Genomic DNA, 17,551 nt, shown 5'->3' on the forward strand with positions numbered 1-17,551 from the left:
CATAAGCCTTGCATGGGGGCACCTTATCAAATGCCTTACTGAAATCTATATACCCTACATCTATTGCTCTACCTTCAAAATGTGTTTAGTCACATCCTCAAAACATTCAATCTGGCTCATAAGGCACGGCCTGCCTTTGACAAAGCCATGCTGACTATTCCTAATCATATTACACCTCTCCAAATGTTCATAAATCCTGCCTTTCAGGATCTTCTCCATCAACTTACCAACCACTGAAGTAAGACTCACTGTTCTATAATTTCCTGGGTTATCTCTACTCCCTTTCTTGAATAAGGGAAAAACATCTTCAACCCTTCAATCCTCCGGAACCTTTTCCATCCCCAATGATGGAAAGATTATCACCAGAGGCTCAGCAATCTCCTCCCTCGCCTCCCACAGTAGCCTAGGGTACATCTCATCTGGTCCTGGTGACTTATCCAACTTGATGCTTTCCAAAAGCTCCAGCACATCCTCTTTCTTAATATCTATATGTTCAAGCTTTCAAGTCCACTGTAAGTCATCCCTACAATTGTTAAGATCCATTTCCATAGTGAATACTGAAGCAAAGTATTCATTTAGTACCTCTGCTATCTCCTCCGGTTCCATACACACTTTTCCACTGTCACACTTGATTGGTCCTATTCTCTCATGTCTTATCCTCTTGCTCTACACATACTTGTAGAATGCCTTGGGATTTTCCTTAATCCTATCCACCAAGACCTTGTCATGGCCCCTTCTGGCTCTTCTAATTTCATTCTTAAACTTCTTCCTCCTAGCCTTCTAAATCTCGATCATTACCTAGTTTTTTGAACCTTTTGTAAGCTTTCCTTTTCTTCTTGACATGATTTACAACAACCTTTGGACACCATGGTTCCTTGACCCTACCATCCTTTCCCTGTCTTATTGGAATATACCAATGCAGAACTCCACACAAATATTCCCTGAACATTTGCCACTTTTCTGCTGTACATTTCCCTGAGAACATCTGTTCCCAATTTATGCTTCCACGTTCCTGCTTGATATCCTCATATTTCCCCTTACTCCAATTAAACACTTTCCTAACTTGTCTGTTCCTATCCTTCTCCAATGCTATGGTAAAGGAGATAGAATTGTGATCATCATCTCTAAAATGTTCTACCATTGAGAGACCTGACACCCGACCAGGTTCATTTCCCAATACCATATCAAGTACAGCCTCTCCTCTTGTAGGCTTATCTACATATTGTGTCAAGAAACCTTCCTAAACACACCTAATAAACTCCACCCCATCTAAACCCCTTGCTCTTGGTAGGTGTCAATCAATATTGGGAAATTAAAATCTCCCAATGCAATAACACTTATTATTACACCTTTCCAGAATCTGTCTCCCTATCTGCTCTTTGATGTCCCTGTTTCTATTGGGTGGTCTATAAAAAAACACCCAGTAGAGTTATTGACCCCTTCCTGTTCCTAATTTCCACCCACAGAGACTCAGTAGACAATCCCACCATGACTTCCTCCTTTTCTGCAGCTATGACATTATCTCTGATCAGCAGTGCCGCGCCCCCACCCCTTTTGCCTCCCTCCCTGTCCTTTCTGAAACATCTAAAGCCTACAAGCTTTCTCTATTTGTGAGCCAACTGCCTCTTCCTCCCTCTCTTCAGTTCAGTTCCCACCCCCCAGCAATTCTAGTTTAAACACCCCCTAGTAGCCTTAAGCAAAGCTCCCTGCCAGGATATTGGTCCCCCCGGGATTCAGGTGCAACCCATTCTTTTTGCACAGGTCACACCTGCCCCTAAAGAGGTCCCAATGATCCAGAAATCTGAATCCCTGCCCCCACTCCAATCCCTCAGCCACACATTTATCCTCCATCTCATTCTATTCCTATGCTCACTGTCACGTGGCACAGGCAATAATTCTGAGATTACTACCTTTGAGGTCCTGCTTCTCAACTTCCTTCCTAACTCCCTGTAGTCTGTTTTCATGACCTCCTCCCTTTTCCTGTCTATGTTGTTGGTACCAATATGTACCACAACCTCTGGCTGTTCTCCTTCACACTTCAGGATATCATGGACGCGATCAGAAACATCCCAGACCCTGGCACCTGGGAGGAAAACTACCATCAGTGTTTCTTTCCTGCGTCCACAGAATCGCCTGTCTGACTCCCTAACTATAGAGTAATTATTATATAACTATAAAACCCTAACTAAAGAGTAAGTATTGGAGAATTTGAATTAAAAAGTGATTGAGTTATCCAGAGTAGACTGTGTACATGAATAAAATACAAATAAATGATTAGTAAAGCCTATGTAATTTCTCTAAAGTGATATCAAAAATATTTTGACAAAACACTAACTTTTGCAATTGAAAATTGCAAAATGAAACTTTTGAAAATGAAACAATAACATTTCACTCACTCCAATACACAGATTAATAGCTTTACAGATATCAGCAAATATTATTTATTGCTACCACAACAATCCTACTTAAAAGTAGGGCCAAATATCCAATTTAGCCCACAGATCTTGAATGATAATCCATGCAAAGGCATTTTTCCATTTTTTACATTCAAAATAATTTTGATATTTTGCAATACAATACTGCTCAGTTTATCCAGATAATCAGCACACATTCAAAACCTTATTATCACTTAATACTTAACGTACTTACATTTGGTGGAATGTATTTGTCATCTTCATCAATACCAAGTGGGACCATTATCAGCTTCTGGAATGCTTTCTTCATCTTTTCACGATCACCAATGGCAAAGTAGCACAGAATCAGGTTAAAGCTGGTTTTTAAGTTTGGGCTTTCACTCACAATATGTTCAAAGGACGTAATTGCATCAGAGTACTGTCCCATTTTGACAAAGACGACACCAATGTTCTGCATTATTTTAATCCTGTTCAAAAAGAAATATTGTAATATGTAGAAACATATTAATTATGAATAAGTAACAATCAACATTAAATTACCATTCAGTATTGCATATTCTAACCTGCAGGAGCTTAAAAATGTTACTAAATAAAATAAAATCCTGTACACTCGGTCCTCCTTATCCGCGGATACCAAAAAACGCGGCATCTCAAGTCGGTGGACTTTAGGACCTGGCGGAGCACTGAAGCTTATTTAACCTGTCTCAGTGCGGTGGATTAAAAAAAAAGGACCCGGCAGAACTCAGGACCCGCCACCTGCAATGTTTCCGTTCTGGGAAATTATCACAATTGAAAATAAAGTGGAAATAATAAAGCGATCAGAAAGAGGTGAAACATCATCAGTCATTGGAAAAGCGTTAGGCTACAATCAGTCAATGATCGGAACAATTTTAAAGGATAAAGTGAGAATAATAGAGCATATGAAAGGCCCTGTCCCTATGAAAGCTACAATTATTACTAAGCAATGCAATGGTTTAATTATTGAAATACATACGTTTCTTAAATACATGTTTTATATGCATAGAAAGGTAAAATATATACTATATACTAAGACAGACGTTTGACTAACTGACGTTAAATAATACTCGATGTACCTGTTCCAACTTAGAGAACTTCGGGTTTTCTTTTCAATTCTTGATTTGCGTTAACCTATGCACATCCTCCCATATACTAGATTACTTATTATACCTAATACAATGTAAATGCTATGTAAATAGTTGTTATACTGAATTGTTTAGGGAACAATGATAAGAAAAAAAAGTCTGTACACGCTCAAACAACAAGTGCTGGAGAGAGAACTTCCAGGTTTTCCCATACGCGGTTGGTTGAATCCGCGCATGCGGAACCCATGGATAAGGAGGGCCGACTGTAATCAGCTAAAAGTTTGTACCTGACATTAAATTATATTTGTTGTTTGAACTAGCAATCAGGTAACATAGCATTAAGGAAGCTCCCTTGACTTAATCACTGCTTTTAAGTTTTCAGCTGTTCATCATTCAATTATTGGGAAGAACGAGGCAATCACCTATGGTCTCCTTCAGAGAAGTCTTTTCTTGCCACTGAAAGCATCCTTTTCCACACAATCAGCAGAACCAAATCTCCTGTTTGCATCTGGGGTATCATTTCAGATTCCTAGGAATGCTTTCCAAAAAAATATTTGTAGAATAACCACCAACTTCCATTGTGTGTTGCATAACTCTGATGTGTTCTGCTAAAATCTTGTCTTTCCTTTCTGTAGATTTTAGTATTCTAATACACTCCTGGCCAGTGTTCCACATTGTATACACCAAACTGAGTGAGCCCAAAGATTGCTGCTCCTGTCCTAGCATGAATCATTTACTCATCACTCTTGCATTCAATGATTTAGACTGGGTCCTTGTTCTGCAAATTATAATTGCCATAAGACAAAGGATCAGAATTAGTCCATTCAGCCCATCGAGTCTGCTCCACCATTTGATCATGACTAGTTTCCTTTCCCTTTCAACCCACTCCTGCCTTCTCCATTGTATGCTCTTACTAAACTAGAACTTATCAAACTCTACTTTAAATATAATCAATGACTTGGTCTCCACAACCGTCTGTGGCAATGAATTCCATTTGCTATTTTCAGCCCATTTTCCCAGCTGGTCCAGATCACTTTGCAAGCTTTGGTAGCCTTTCTTGCTTCCCTCTACACCCCCAAGCTTGGTGTCATCTGCAAATTTGTTAATCTAGTCTATTGCATTATCATCTAAATCATTAATACAGATGATAATCAGAGAGACAACCATCAACTACCACTCTCTGCCTTCTTACCCCAAGGCAACATTGAATCCAATTGACTATTTCATCCTGAATGTCAAACCATTTAACCTTCTGCACCAGGCTGCCTTGCAGGGCTTGGTCAAAGACCTTGGTGAAGTCTATTTAGACAACATTCAATGCCTTTCCTTCTTCAATTTTCTTGTTAGAACTCCATAAGATTTGTTAGACATGAGCTACCACACACAAAGCCATATTCACTATCACTAATCAGGCTCTTTCTATCCAAATACTTATACAAGCCAGTGCTTAGCATAATTTCTAGTAATTTACCCATTCCGGATGTCAGGTCACCAGTCTAGAATTTCCCAGCTTATTCTTAGAGACTTTCTTGAACAACTGAACATCATTAGTTACCCTCCAATCTTCCAGCACCTCACCTGTGGCTAAGGACATATTAAATACCTCTGACAGTGTCCCTTTAATTTCTGCACTAGCTTTTCACAAATTCCAATGAAACACCTTGCCTACCTACCTCTACCCTAATTTGTCTCGAGACAACTTCCTCTTCTGTAATCCAGAATTGGTCCATGACCACACTATTCTTTTTTACTTAGTTCTATAGACTCTGTGCCCATCTCTCAAGTAAATACAGATGCAAAAAACTCTTAAAATATCCCCCATCTCTTTCAGCTCCATGCATAGATGACTACACAGATCTTTAAGAGCTATCCTTTTGCTATTAATATAGCTATACACTCAGTAGCTACTTTATTAGGTACTTCCTGTAGCTCATCCACTTCAAGGTTCAACATGTTGTGCATTCAGAGATACTCTTCTGCCCCATCCTGTTGTAACCCATGGTTATTTGAGTTACTCCCACTTTCCTATCAGCTTGAACCAGTCAGGCCATTCTCCTCTGACTGACAAGGTATCTTTGCCCACAAAACTGCTACTCATTGGATGTTTTTTGCTTTTCACACCATTCTCTGTAAACTCTAGAGACTGTTATGCATAAATATCTCTGGAGATCAGCAGTTTCCGAGATACTCAAACTGCTCTGTCTGGCGCCAACAATCACTCCACAGTTAAAGTCACCTAGATCACATTCCTTCCCCATTCTGATGTTTGATCTCAACAATAATGAACTTAACCATGTCTACATGCTTTTATGAGCTGCTGACGATGTAGATATTTACATTAACAAACTGGTGTACAGGTTAATGCACCTAACAAAGCAGCCACTTAGTGTGGCCCTTGGGATTCTCTTCCACCTTGTCTGCCAAACCAACCTCTTGTCCTTTTTGTCCTCCTGAGTTCTCTCTCAAATGTTCTCTTTCATTTCTTATATTCTTCAAGCAATTCTAACTGCCTATACTTGATATGCACTTCTTTTTCTTTATTAGGGCCTCAATACATCACCACCCAAACACTTATGACAACAGAAGAATAGGATATCTCCTCCAAGCTCCCCTCCAAGTCACACACCATACTAAATTGGACATACAGTATATCACAATTCAATTCTTAAAAGCAGGGACAAATTCCTGAAATTTTTAATACACGGACTACAACAGCTCAAAATGCCAGTAGCTTCTCAAGGAAAATTTAGCATTGCAATAGAAGAAATGAAATAGCCCCTAAGCTCTTCAGTCCTGCAGAATCTTAGTGTCTAATGCTGGCTCCAGAAAAGCATTGATGTTACTCAGTCAAACAACCAGACTGTCCATGCTGGAATTAATTCTTTGTGTGTGTGTGTGTGTGTGTCAGAGACAGAGACCAGTTTTCTGTGCTCGGTGTCAGGTGTGGGAAGTCCTTGAGTCTCCCAGCCTCCCGGATGGCCACATCTGTACCAGGTGTGTCAAGCTGCAGCTCCTGAGGGACCGAGTTAGGGAACTGGAGATGCAGCTTGATGACCTTCGTCTGGTTAGGGAGAACGAGGAGGTGATAGAAAGGAGTTACAGGCAGGTGGTCACACCAGGACCATGGGAGACAGACAAGTGGGTCACGGTCAGGAAAAGGAAGGGAAAGAGTCAGGTACTAGAGAGTAACCCTGTGGCTGTACCCCTTGACAATAAGTACTCCTGTTTGAGTACTGTTGGGGGGGGGGGGGGGAAACGACAGCTTACCTGGGGCAAGCGACAGTGGCCGTGCCTCTGGCACAGAGTCCGGCCCTGTAGCTCAGAAGGGTAGGGAAAGGAAAAGGATGGCAGTAGTGATAAGGGACTTGACAGTTAGGGGGTCAGACAGGCGATTCTGTGGATGCAGGAAAAAATCTCGGATGGTTGTTTGCCTCCCAGGTGCCAGAGTCCAGGTTATTTTGGATCGTGTCCAAGATATCCCACTGTAGGAGGGAGAACAGCCACAGGTCATGGTACATATTGGTACCAATGACATAGTTAAGAAAAGGGAAGAGGTTCTGAAAAAAGACTACAGGGAGTTAGGAAGGAAGTGGAGAAGCAGGACCGCAAAGGTAGTAATCTCGGGATTACTGCCTGTGCCACGCGGCAGTGAGAATAGGAATAGAATGATGTGGAGGATAAATGTGTGGCTGAGGGATTGGAGCAGCAGGCAGGGATTCAGATTTCTGGATCATTGGAACCTCTTTTGGGGCAGGTGTAACCTGTACAAAAAGGACGGGTTGCACTTGAATAGGAACTATCAAGTGTGACAGTGGGAAAGTGTGTATGGAACTGGAGGAAACAGCAGAGGTACTTAATGAATACTTTACTTCAGTATTCACTATGGAAAATGATCTTGGTGATTGTAGTGATGACTTTCAGCAGACTGAAAAGCTTGAGCATGTAGATTTTAAGAAAGAGGATGCACTGGAGCTTTTGGAAAGCATCAAGTTGGATAAGTCACTGGGACCAGTTGAGATGTGCCCCAGGCTACTGTGGGAGGCGAGGAAGGAGATTGCTAAGCCTCTGGTGATGACCTTTGCATCATCAATGGGGACAGGAGAGGTTCCAGAGGATTGGAGGGTTGAAGATGTTGTTCCCTTATTCAAGAAAGGGAGTAGAGATAGTCCAAGAAACTATAGACCAGTGAGTCTTACCTTGGTGGTTGGTAAGTTGACGGAGAAGATCCTGAGAGGCAGGATTTATGAACATTTGGAGAGGTATTATATGATTAGGATAGTCAGCATGGTTTTGTCAAGGGCAGGTCGTGCCGTATGAGCCTGATCGAATTTTTTGAGGATGTGACTAAACACATTGATGAAGGAAGAGCAGTAGATGTAGGGTATATGGATTTCAGCAAAGCATTTGATAAGGTACCCCATGCTAGGCTTATTGAGAAAGTAATGAGGCATGGGATCCAGGGGGACATTGCATTGTGGATCCAGAACTGGCTGCCCACAGAAGGCAAAGAGTGGTTATAGATGGGTTGTATTCTGCATAGAGGTCGGTCACCAGTGGAGTGCCTCAGGGATCTGTTCTGGAACCCTTACTCTTCATGATTTTTATAAATGACCTGGATGAGGAAGTGGAGGGATGGGTTAGAAGTTTGCTGATGACACAAAGGTTGGAGGTTGGAAATGTTGTGGATAGAGTGGAGGTTACAGAAGGACATTGATAGCCATTGACTGGGCTGAGAAATGGCAGATGGAGTTCAACCCAGATAAGTGTGAAGTGGTTCACTTTGGTAGGTCAAATATGATGGCAGATTATAGTATTAATGGTAAGACTCTTGGCAGTGTGGAGGATCAGAGGGATCTTGGGGTCCGAGTCCATAGGATGTTCAAAACAGCTGCGCAGGTTGACGCTGTGGTTAAGAAGGCGTAAGGTGGATTGGCCTTCATCAATCGTGGAATTGAATTTAGGAGCTGACAGGTAATGTTTCAGCTATATAGGACCCTGGTCAGACCGCACTAGGAGTACAGTACTCAGTTCTGGTTGCCTCACTACAGGAAGGATGTGGGAGCCATAGAAAGGGTGCAGAGGATACTTACAAGGATGTTGCCTGGATTGGGGAGCATGCCTTATGAGAATAGGTTGAGTGAACTCGGCCTTTTCTCCTTGGAGCGACAGAGGATGAGAGGTGACCTGATAGAGATGTATAAGATGATGAGAAGCATTGATTGTGTGGATAGTCAGAGGCTTTTTCCCATGGCTGAAATGATTGCCACAAGAGGACACAGGTTTAACGTGCTGGGGAGTAGGTACAGAGGAGATGTCAGGGGTAAGTTTTTTTTTTAAATTAAACGCAGAGTATGCTGAGTGCGTGGAACGGGCTGCCAGCAACGTGGTGGAGATGGATACGATAGGGTCTCTTAAGAGACTTTTGGATAGGTACATGGAGCTTAGAAAAATAGAGGGCTATAGGTAAGCCTAGTAATTTCTAAGGTAGGGACATGTTCAGCACAACTTTGTGGGCCAAAGGGCCTGTATTGTGCTGTAGGTTTTCTATGTTCTATGTTTTCTATGTGTTTTTGCAAAAAGTACTATCTGCAAATTGAATATTCTAAGACCTTTGAATACTAACTTCAAACAATTCCAGCAGAAAATCTAGCATCCTAATTTTATAAACAGAGCCATACATTCTGACTCTGAAATTAACATAATAAATAAAAATCTCTTGCTTGCAACCACTGCATATCCTAGGTCATATGTACACCATATAGGAGGGAGATTGAAAATCTGGCTGAGTGGTGCCACGATAACAACCTCTTACTCAAAATCAGCAAAACCAAAGTGCTGATTACTGACTTCAGGAGGAAGAAATCAAAATGTCCATGAGCCTTAGGAGTTTGCAGATATTCGGTAAGACATGTAAAACTTTGACAAACTTCTATAGATGTGTAGTGGAGAGTGTACTGACTGGCTGCATCACAGCCTGGTATGGAAACACCAATCCCTATGAATAGAAAATCCTACAAAAGGCAGTGGATTTGGCCCAGTACATCATGGCTAAAGCCCTCACCACCATTGAGCACACCGACATGAAACATTGTAGGAAAGCAGCATCCATCATCAGGGATCCCCAACACCCAGATCATGCTCTCTTCTTGCTGCCATCAAGTAGAATGCACAAGAGCCTCAGGACTCCCACTGCCAGGCTCAAGAACAGTTACTACCCTCAACCATCAGGCTCTTGAACCAGAGGGGATAATTTCACTCAACTTCACTTGCCCCATCACTGAACTGTTCCACCACATACTGAGTCCAGCACAAACTATTGACCCATCATTGAAATATTCACACAACCAATAATCTCACTTTCAAGTACTCTTTACCTCATTATCTCATGGTTGCATTATTTATTGCTCTTTACTGTATTTATATTTGCATTTGCAGTTTGATGTCTTCTGCACTATGGCTGATCTTTCATCGATCCTGTAATAGATACATCTTATAGATTTGCTGAGCATGTCCACAAGAAAAATCTCAGGGTTCTATAAGATGACATATATGTACTTCAATAATAAAATTCATTTTGAACTTGAACTTTGAGATGAGTGGTGGAAAGTATATTGGCATATACTTTCATAGCTCTTGAAAGGAAAATCCTACAAAAAGTGGATACAGCCCATTTCATCATGGTTAAAAATCCTCCCCACAATTGAGGATATCTACATGGAACACTGTCACAAGAAGGCAGTATCCATCACGGACCCACACCACCTAGGCCATGCTCTCGTCTCGCCGTTGCCTTAAGGAAGTAGGTACATGAGCCTCAGGATCCACCAGTTGTCAGCATATATAAAAACAAATTTCACTTCACTATAGGCATCTAAGTGCATTGGCTGAAAATGAGATACAATAAAATAAATTATTTTCTTGTATCAACCTCTATTCCACGCTACCTAACTATATGATTTATATAAATTGTAGGTCAGGATTCCCATTTTATGAAAATTTGCATTCTTATAGCATACTTGAAGTAGAAACATTTCCAGTATTGCCTAATACAATTGCTCCTAAATGGATGATGAGCTAAGGAGGAGGCCGTGAGAAGCAAATTAAACTTTGGTCAGAAGTGAGAAATAGAAAAGTACTTCAGAAGAAAATTTCTGACTGCTGGGAAGAATGAACTAGAATTGTTCAAGGAAGAAAAGCCAGTGAAGGTTAACATAACCTGGGGTGCTGTGAGAGCATGTCTTAGGATAACACAGATCTGTATATGTTTTGGGATACGTTTTGCAAAGTAGAAGGTATAAAAGGTAGGAAATCGACCAGTATAGTTAAGCTGAGGAACAAGGGTATCAGCATCAAATACTTCACAGAGGGGTTATCAGCCAAAATTCTGACAGTGAACCACAAAGAGAAATCAAGTCAACATTTCCTGGTTCAGGAAAAATTGGACAAAGCAAATAGTCAATCTTTACATATGGGTTGCCAGGCAGTTAGGTAAAGAACTGCTTCAACATTTTAGTTTCACTCGTACACACCTCATCTCCTTGTGGGAACTTGATATCTGATCCAGTGCCATTCGATAAAATTTTATTGCCTTAGGATAATTCCTTTGTTTGAAGTAAATATTTGCCATATTTACCTTCAGCCGACCTATCAGAAAATTTTATAATTTAGAAGAAATAATAAAATTCCACTGGCACATACTAAAATGCTTAATCTTTTGAATTTTTATAAAAGGAGAAGTCAATTTCATTATTGCAGTTTTACTAAGAAGGGCAGCTCTTTTGAATTAATGCTTTCATCGATATCCTTTAAATATTGTATATAAATTAATATTATACCTGTCATATCCTAGAAAGTGCTTCATGTTTCATACTCCTCATTTGAATTCTTTTCTGTATTTTTTTAAGAAGTTTAATTTTAAGGTGACATATTCTTGGTTTTGATTTATTCATTAGACAAAATCTGCATTTGATTACTCAGATAGATAAAGATGACAACAGACTACAGAAGAGGTAAAAATGCTCCTTAATTAAAAGGTACATCTCTATATGATGACAATGACAGATGCCTCAGGGATAATTATTTTTCCTGCTGACATTTTAAATCATTGGCTGGTGTATAATCCAGTTTAGCCCAAGCCTGCAGTACATTTCAGTAGGAAATGTTGGTCTTAGAATTTCCCCAAACACCGTCAGAATCTACTCCTTCAAACCCACTAAATAACTTGCTCCAATAGAAGTAACCTCTCTCTTCTGCAGGACTCCAAAGTATAGTTTGTTTAAAGCCCTGTTTGGTGGGAACAAGATCTCCCTAGTTTTGTATTACATCTCATTTGTAATAAAGACCAATGTTTTATTGACCGCACTAATGGTTTACTGAACTTCGATGCTAACCCATGCACTTTTTATCTGAGGTGACCAGACACCAGCGTTCATTGGTTTCACATAACTGAAATACATTTCAGTTTTCGATTCCTACCAGAGTGATAACTTCACATTTCCACATTACACTTCATACAGTCATACAACAGAGAAGCAGCTTGCTCAGCTCAACTTGTCTTTGCTAACCAGGGTACACATTTAAAGAAGTTCTTTTTGCCCATGCTTGGCCAAATCCCTCTAAACGTTTCTTATCTATGTACCTGTCAAACTACTTTTCAAAGGCTGTTAATGTGCTGAGTCAATCACTTCCTCTAGCAGCTCATTCCATATACTCACCATCTTCTGGTTGAAAAATTTGCCCCTCAGGTTCCTATTAAATCTCCTGTCTCTCAACTTAAGCCTATAATTTCTGGCTCTTAATTTCCTAACACTGGGAAAAACTGCACATTGTACCTCATAATTTGATGTATCTCCATAAATTCGCCCGTCATTCTCCTATGTTCCAATGAAAACACTCCCAATCTGCTGATCTTCTTTCATTGACTCAGCCCTTAAGTCCTAGCAGCTTCCTCATAAATCTCCTCTGCAATCCTTCCAGCTTTAATGGCCTCATGCCTATAACAAGGAGCCATATACTTGTAGTCCAATGTCCCCCTATTCTGCAATACTCTCTAGGACCCAACTGTTCACAGTAAAACTCCTACCATTATCATCTTCCAAAAATACAAGACCACAAACTTATTGAATTAAACTCATTTGCCTTTCCTCAACCCACTTAGCTAGCTGATCAAGAACCCACTGTAAATCCTTGTAATGACATTCACTGTCAACAACACCAGTGTTTTCTGTAGACTTACTAACCATGCCTTGTACATTGTCATCCAAATCATTGATATAGTTAACAAGTCACATGCTTCCAGTCGGGAAAAACAAACTTCCACCATCACCTTCTGCATCCTATCGTCAAGTCAATTGTCTATCCAATTAGCTAGCTCTCTCTAGATTATATGTGAGCTATTTTTCTATAGCAGCTATCACAATGCACAGTTTCAAAGGGCTAAGTGATGTCCATATCAATGTCTAGCACCCTGCCTTCATCGACCTTTCTTGGTTATTTCTTCAAAATAACTCAATCAAATTTGTGAGACATGATCGCCCATGCATAAAGCAATGCTGACTATCTAATCAATCCCTATCTTTCCAAATGCTTACATCTTATCCCTCTGAAACTTTCTTAGCATAGATTCTAGATTTGCAATTTGTTTGAATAAAATGCAACCAATGCATCCACCACTCCTTTGGCCACTTTGTTTAGGAACCTAGGACGCGGGCTGTCAGGGACAGGGAGCTTGTCATGCTTTATTCACAGTGGTAATTGCCATGGTGATGCAGCTAGACTTGTTGCTTTAACCCTTTATACTGCATTATTGTATTCTTATCATTTATGCTTTGCCTCTTCCTGTTACACACCTCTTCTCATTAACTATATTTCTGTATTGCACTATCACTGTGTGCTTTTATTTTGTAAGTTCTTACCCTAACGTAACACCTGGCTCTTGCTTCTCCTATCAATCCATCTACCAACCCACCAGAAAGCTAGGACGTACAGCAATCAGATTGTTTTGTTTCATATTGAATTTCTCCAACTGTTATTGTGGTTTCATATCATCACGACAATGACACAGCTTTTAATGTGTACATTTTATACAGACATGCAGTAAATGACATATATTTTAAAAAAATTATCTTACCTGCATTATTAAACATCTTGTTTTTTACAATCACCTGATAGGTATTTAATGCTTCTGCGTACATGTCATTGGCTGCATACTGGCTGGCTAAATTGAAAAGAACCTATAGAAAATATAGCCACAAGCACATATAATGGGAAAACTTAATACCTTGTGAAAATATTATAATTTCAAAAGTACTTTTTTGCATTTTACTTTATTACAACTCCAATAGTATATTCCTAAACAACCAAATAAATTCATTTAACTCCTTTTGAAGACAGAATTATACGAGCATATAGCATGGAAACAGGACACTGACGCTCAACTCAGTGACACTAACACTAACCATTTAAATATTATATGGAAGGGTCCATAGCCCTCTATGCCTAATCTAAACACTTACTAAATGCTATTAACATCCCAGTTTCAACTCTGTTCTAAGATAGTACATTCCAGGTATCTGGGTGAAGTTACCGAGATATCAATATCTTCAGTAATTGAAGATGCTCTTAAATGTTCAATTAAATGCTTGTATTTACAAGAAAACCTTCATTCTGGTAAAAAAGCCATGTGTATTAAAATTAGAGTTAGATTTTAATCTTGAAGTACACCTTAAGAAAATAGTAGTCTTTCAATATCCAACTCACCGAATAAGTAAGATCCAGATTGATGTGATCTGCTGATACTGTTTGCTCTCTCTGTCTCACCAGCATCCTTTCTTTCCTCCCTGCTTCTTTTGCTTTTTCTAAGGCCTGCATAAAAGAATTCAAACATGTAAAAGAACTGAAAATCTAACAGCTTTTGTACATGTTTAGATTTATTAGGTACTATAAAAATATGGACCTGAAATATTTAAAATGAAGAAAAAATATTAAAGGGACAGTCTGATCCAAGTACTCATAATCCACCAGGTAGAGAGACACTGGCAAATACACAAGGATGAAATCCATTGCATCTTAGCGAGGGTGGTTACGGAAGAAACCAAAATGGCCTTATAAGGGGTCAAGCAAACCATTAAAAAAAACATAATTAAGTGTAAATTTCAATGTCACTGAGGCAAAAGCACTGAAAGAAATTGTTCAAGAATAGAAACTTCTAGTAAATGGGAAAAATGTTCAAACATACTAATTATTATGCAAAGGAAAGTATCTATTGATCCATCTATTCCATCCCCTCAGTTGTGTTACCTATCCACTCTCCACCCTCCCCAAATTCAGTTGAGTGTTGAAAAAAATTGCATACAACTGAAATCCTTCAACAGGGAGAAGTATTTTTTTTTCAGGCCGAAACAGATTTATTATCACTGTTGTGAAATTTGTTGTTTTGCAACAGCAGTACAGTGCAATATTTATAAACAAGAATATATAAAATTTTGTGCAAAAAGACTGCAAAATAGTGTTTGTGGACTGTTCAGAAATCTGGTGGGGAAAAGAGAAACATTGAAAATGCACCTTCGAGCTCCTGTACCTTAAAGTGAGTAGATCACATGGCCTGGATAGTGCGTGTCCTTCATGACAGATTTTTTTTTTAATACTTCATTTTCAAAATACAATAAAATCAACTAGAACACATAAACTCAGACGTGTGTGAAAATAAAATGAGCAAAAAAAAGGATATAACATTAGAGGGATGCCTGTTGTACAGACTGCTCAAAAGTGCTAAACATCAGTCTCAAATGAGGGCCATGAAAGATTAGCTGGGGGGGATATTGTTCATCTGCCCCTGGCCTCATCTAAGTAGGCAAGAAATGGATCCCAGGTAGCCGAAAATTTTTAAATTGAATTGGTTCTCAACAACCTGAGTCTCTCCATCTATATGACTGAGAGCCTCACATAAGGATGCTAAACAAGATAGAAGCCCATGGTATTACAGGAAACACACTAACATACTGGATGACTGGCAGAAGGAAAAGTACGGTAATAACGAGAGCCTTTATGGCTGACTGCCAGTAACTAGTGGTTTTCTGCAGGGGGTAAGTGATGGGTCTGCTACTTTTTAAATGATCTGGAATCAGAATTGATGGTTTTGTGGCCAAATTTATGGATGATACAAAGATACGTGAAGGGACAAGTAGAGTTGTAGAAGTCAAGAGTGTGTAAGTGGACAGATTAGAGGAATAGGTAAAGAAGTGGCAAGCTGAATACAGCATTGGGAAGTGTATGATGATGCACTATGATAGAAAATGCATCACCATACACTTCTAGTTGGGGAGCAAATTCAGAAATCAGAGATGCAAAGTGACTTGGAAGTTACGGTACAGGATTCCCTAAAGGTTAATTTGCAGATGAAATCAGTAGAAAGAGGCAAATGTTAGCATTCATTTTGAGAGACTAGAATATAAAAAGCATAGGCTTAGAAGGCTTTGGTCAGACCATATTTCAAGTATTGTGACCAGTTTTGGATCTAAGAAAGGACCTGCTGGCATTGAAAAGGGTCCAGCAGAGGTTTATGATCCATGGACTGAAAGGGTTAGCGTATGAGGAGCACTTTATGGCTCTGGGCCTGTACTCACTAGACTTTATAAGAATGAAGAGTGGGGAATCTCATCAAAACCTACCAAAAGATTTTAAATAGTGGGAGTCTAGGATCAGAGAGCACATCCTCAGAATAGAAGGATGTCCCTTTAAAGCAGAAATAAGGAATTTCTTTAGCCAATGGGTGGTGAATCTGTGGAATTACTGCCACAGATGGCTGTGGTGAGCAAATCATTGCATATAAAAGCTATGGCAACTTTTTTTTTTAGGTATTAGTTTATTAGGTTCCTGCTCATTAATCAGGCAATAATTAATCAACCAATCATCTGGTAGCAACTCAATGCATAAAGGTACACAGGCATGGTCCAGAGGTTCAGTTGTTGTTCAGACCAAACATCAGAATGGGGAAGAAATGTGATCTCAGTGATTTTGACTGTGGAATGGCTGTTGGTATCCGATGGAGTGGATTGAGTTTCTCAGAAACTGCTAATCTCCTGGGATTTTTATGCACAATAGTCTAGATATTACAGAGAATAGTACAAAAAAAAATCCAGAGAGTTGATCTGTGGGTGAAAATGCCTCGTTAATGAGAGAGGTCAGGGGAGAATAGGCAGGCTAGTTCAAGCATACAGGAAGATAGCAGAAATTCAAATGAGCAGAAGACCATTTGTGGACACTCAACCTTGAAGTGGATGAGATACAGCAGAAGACCACAAACATACACCCAGTGGCCACTTTAATAGGCAATGAGGTATCTAATAAAGTGGCCACTGAGTGCATTCAAAATGGAGGTTGGAAGGTCCTTGATTAGTAAGAGTGTCAGAGGCTACTAGGAGAAGTTTGGAGAACGATGTTGAGAGGGAAAATAAATCAGCTGTGATCAAATAGAGGACCAGGCTCGATAGACTGAATGGTGTAATTCTGCTCCTATGTCTTGTGGTCTTATACGGGTATACTTAAGAAGGAATAGTGAGGGCAAAATGAGGAAATGGGATAAGCTTTGGCAGATAAAGTAAAGGAGAACCATAAGAGATTCACCAAGTCTATTACTGTAAGAGAAAAAAAGTACCTTGGGATAGTCCTGATAAAGGGTCTTGACCCGAAACATCAACTATTTACTCTTTTCCATAGATGCTGCCTGGCCTACTGAGTTCCTCCACCATCTTAGTGTGTGTAACTTGGGATAGAACAGGGCCCTCTCAAGAATCTTGATTAGGATAAATTTTGACATTCAACATCCAAATGAACACATGAGATCCTGGTTTGAAATGTTGTGTGAAAGCATACCGTTTCTCATACAATATTTTATACACTGCATTAACCAATTCCATATCCAGAACTCATACAGCAGAATTTGGACCAAGAATCTCTGAAAAAAAGAGTTAAATACCTTTCCAATAAGAAAACAAATCTTTACTGCTAAATCATATCAAATCATGTCTAGAATTA

The 17,551-nt window shown here is 39.7% G+C and overlaps 1 protein-coding gene across 7 annotated transcripts in view; it reads right to left on the reverse strand.

Annotated features, from left to right (window-relative positions):
* The window catches only part of ift88 (intraflagellar transport 88 homolog), a 187,257-nt gene that overhangs the window by 45,606 nt on the left and 124,100 nt on the right, over positions 1–17,551 (reverse strand). For all 7 annotated transcript variants that reach the window (XM_059964217.1, XM_059964216.1, XM_059964218.1 and 4 more), the window contains 4 exons: positions 14,276–14,380; positions 13,647–13,749; positions 11,047–11,161; positions 2,650–2,881 (listed from right to left, as the gene is read on the reverse strand). In XM_059964217.1, the coding sequence (XP_059820200.1) occupies positions 2,650–2,881; positions 11,047–11,161; positions 13,647–13,749; positions 14,276–14,380 (555 nt within the window). The remainder of the gene's footprint in view (positions 1–2,649; positions 2,882–11,046; positions 11,162–13,646; positions 13,750–14,275; positions 14,381–17,551) is intronic.

Source organism: Hypanus sabinus, chromosome 3 (assembly GCF_030144855.1).
Source record: "Hypanus sabinus isolate sHypSab1 chromosome 3, sHypSab1.hap1, whole genome shotgun sequence".
NCBI classification, from domain to species: Eukaryota; Metazoa; Chordata; class Chondrichthyes; order Myliobatiformes; family Dasyatidae; genus Hypanus; species Hypanus sabinus.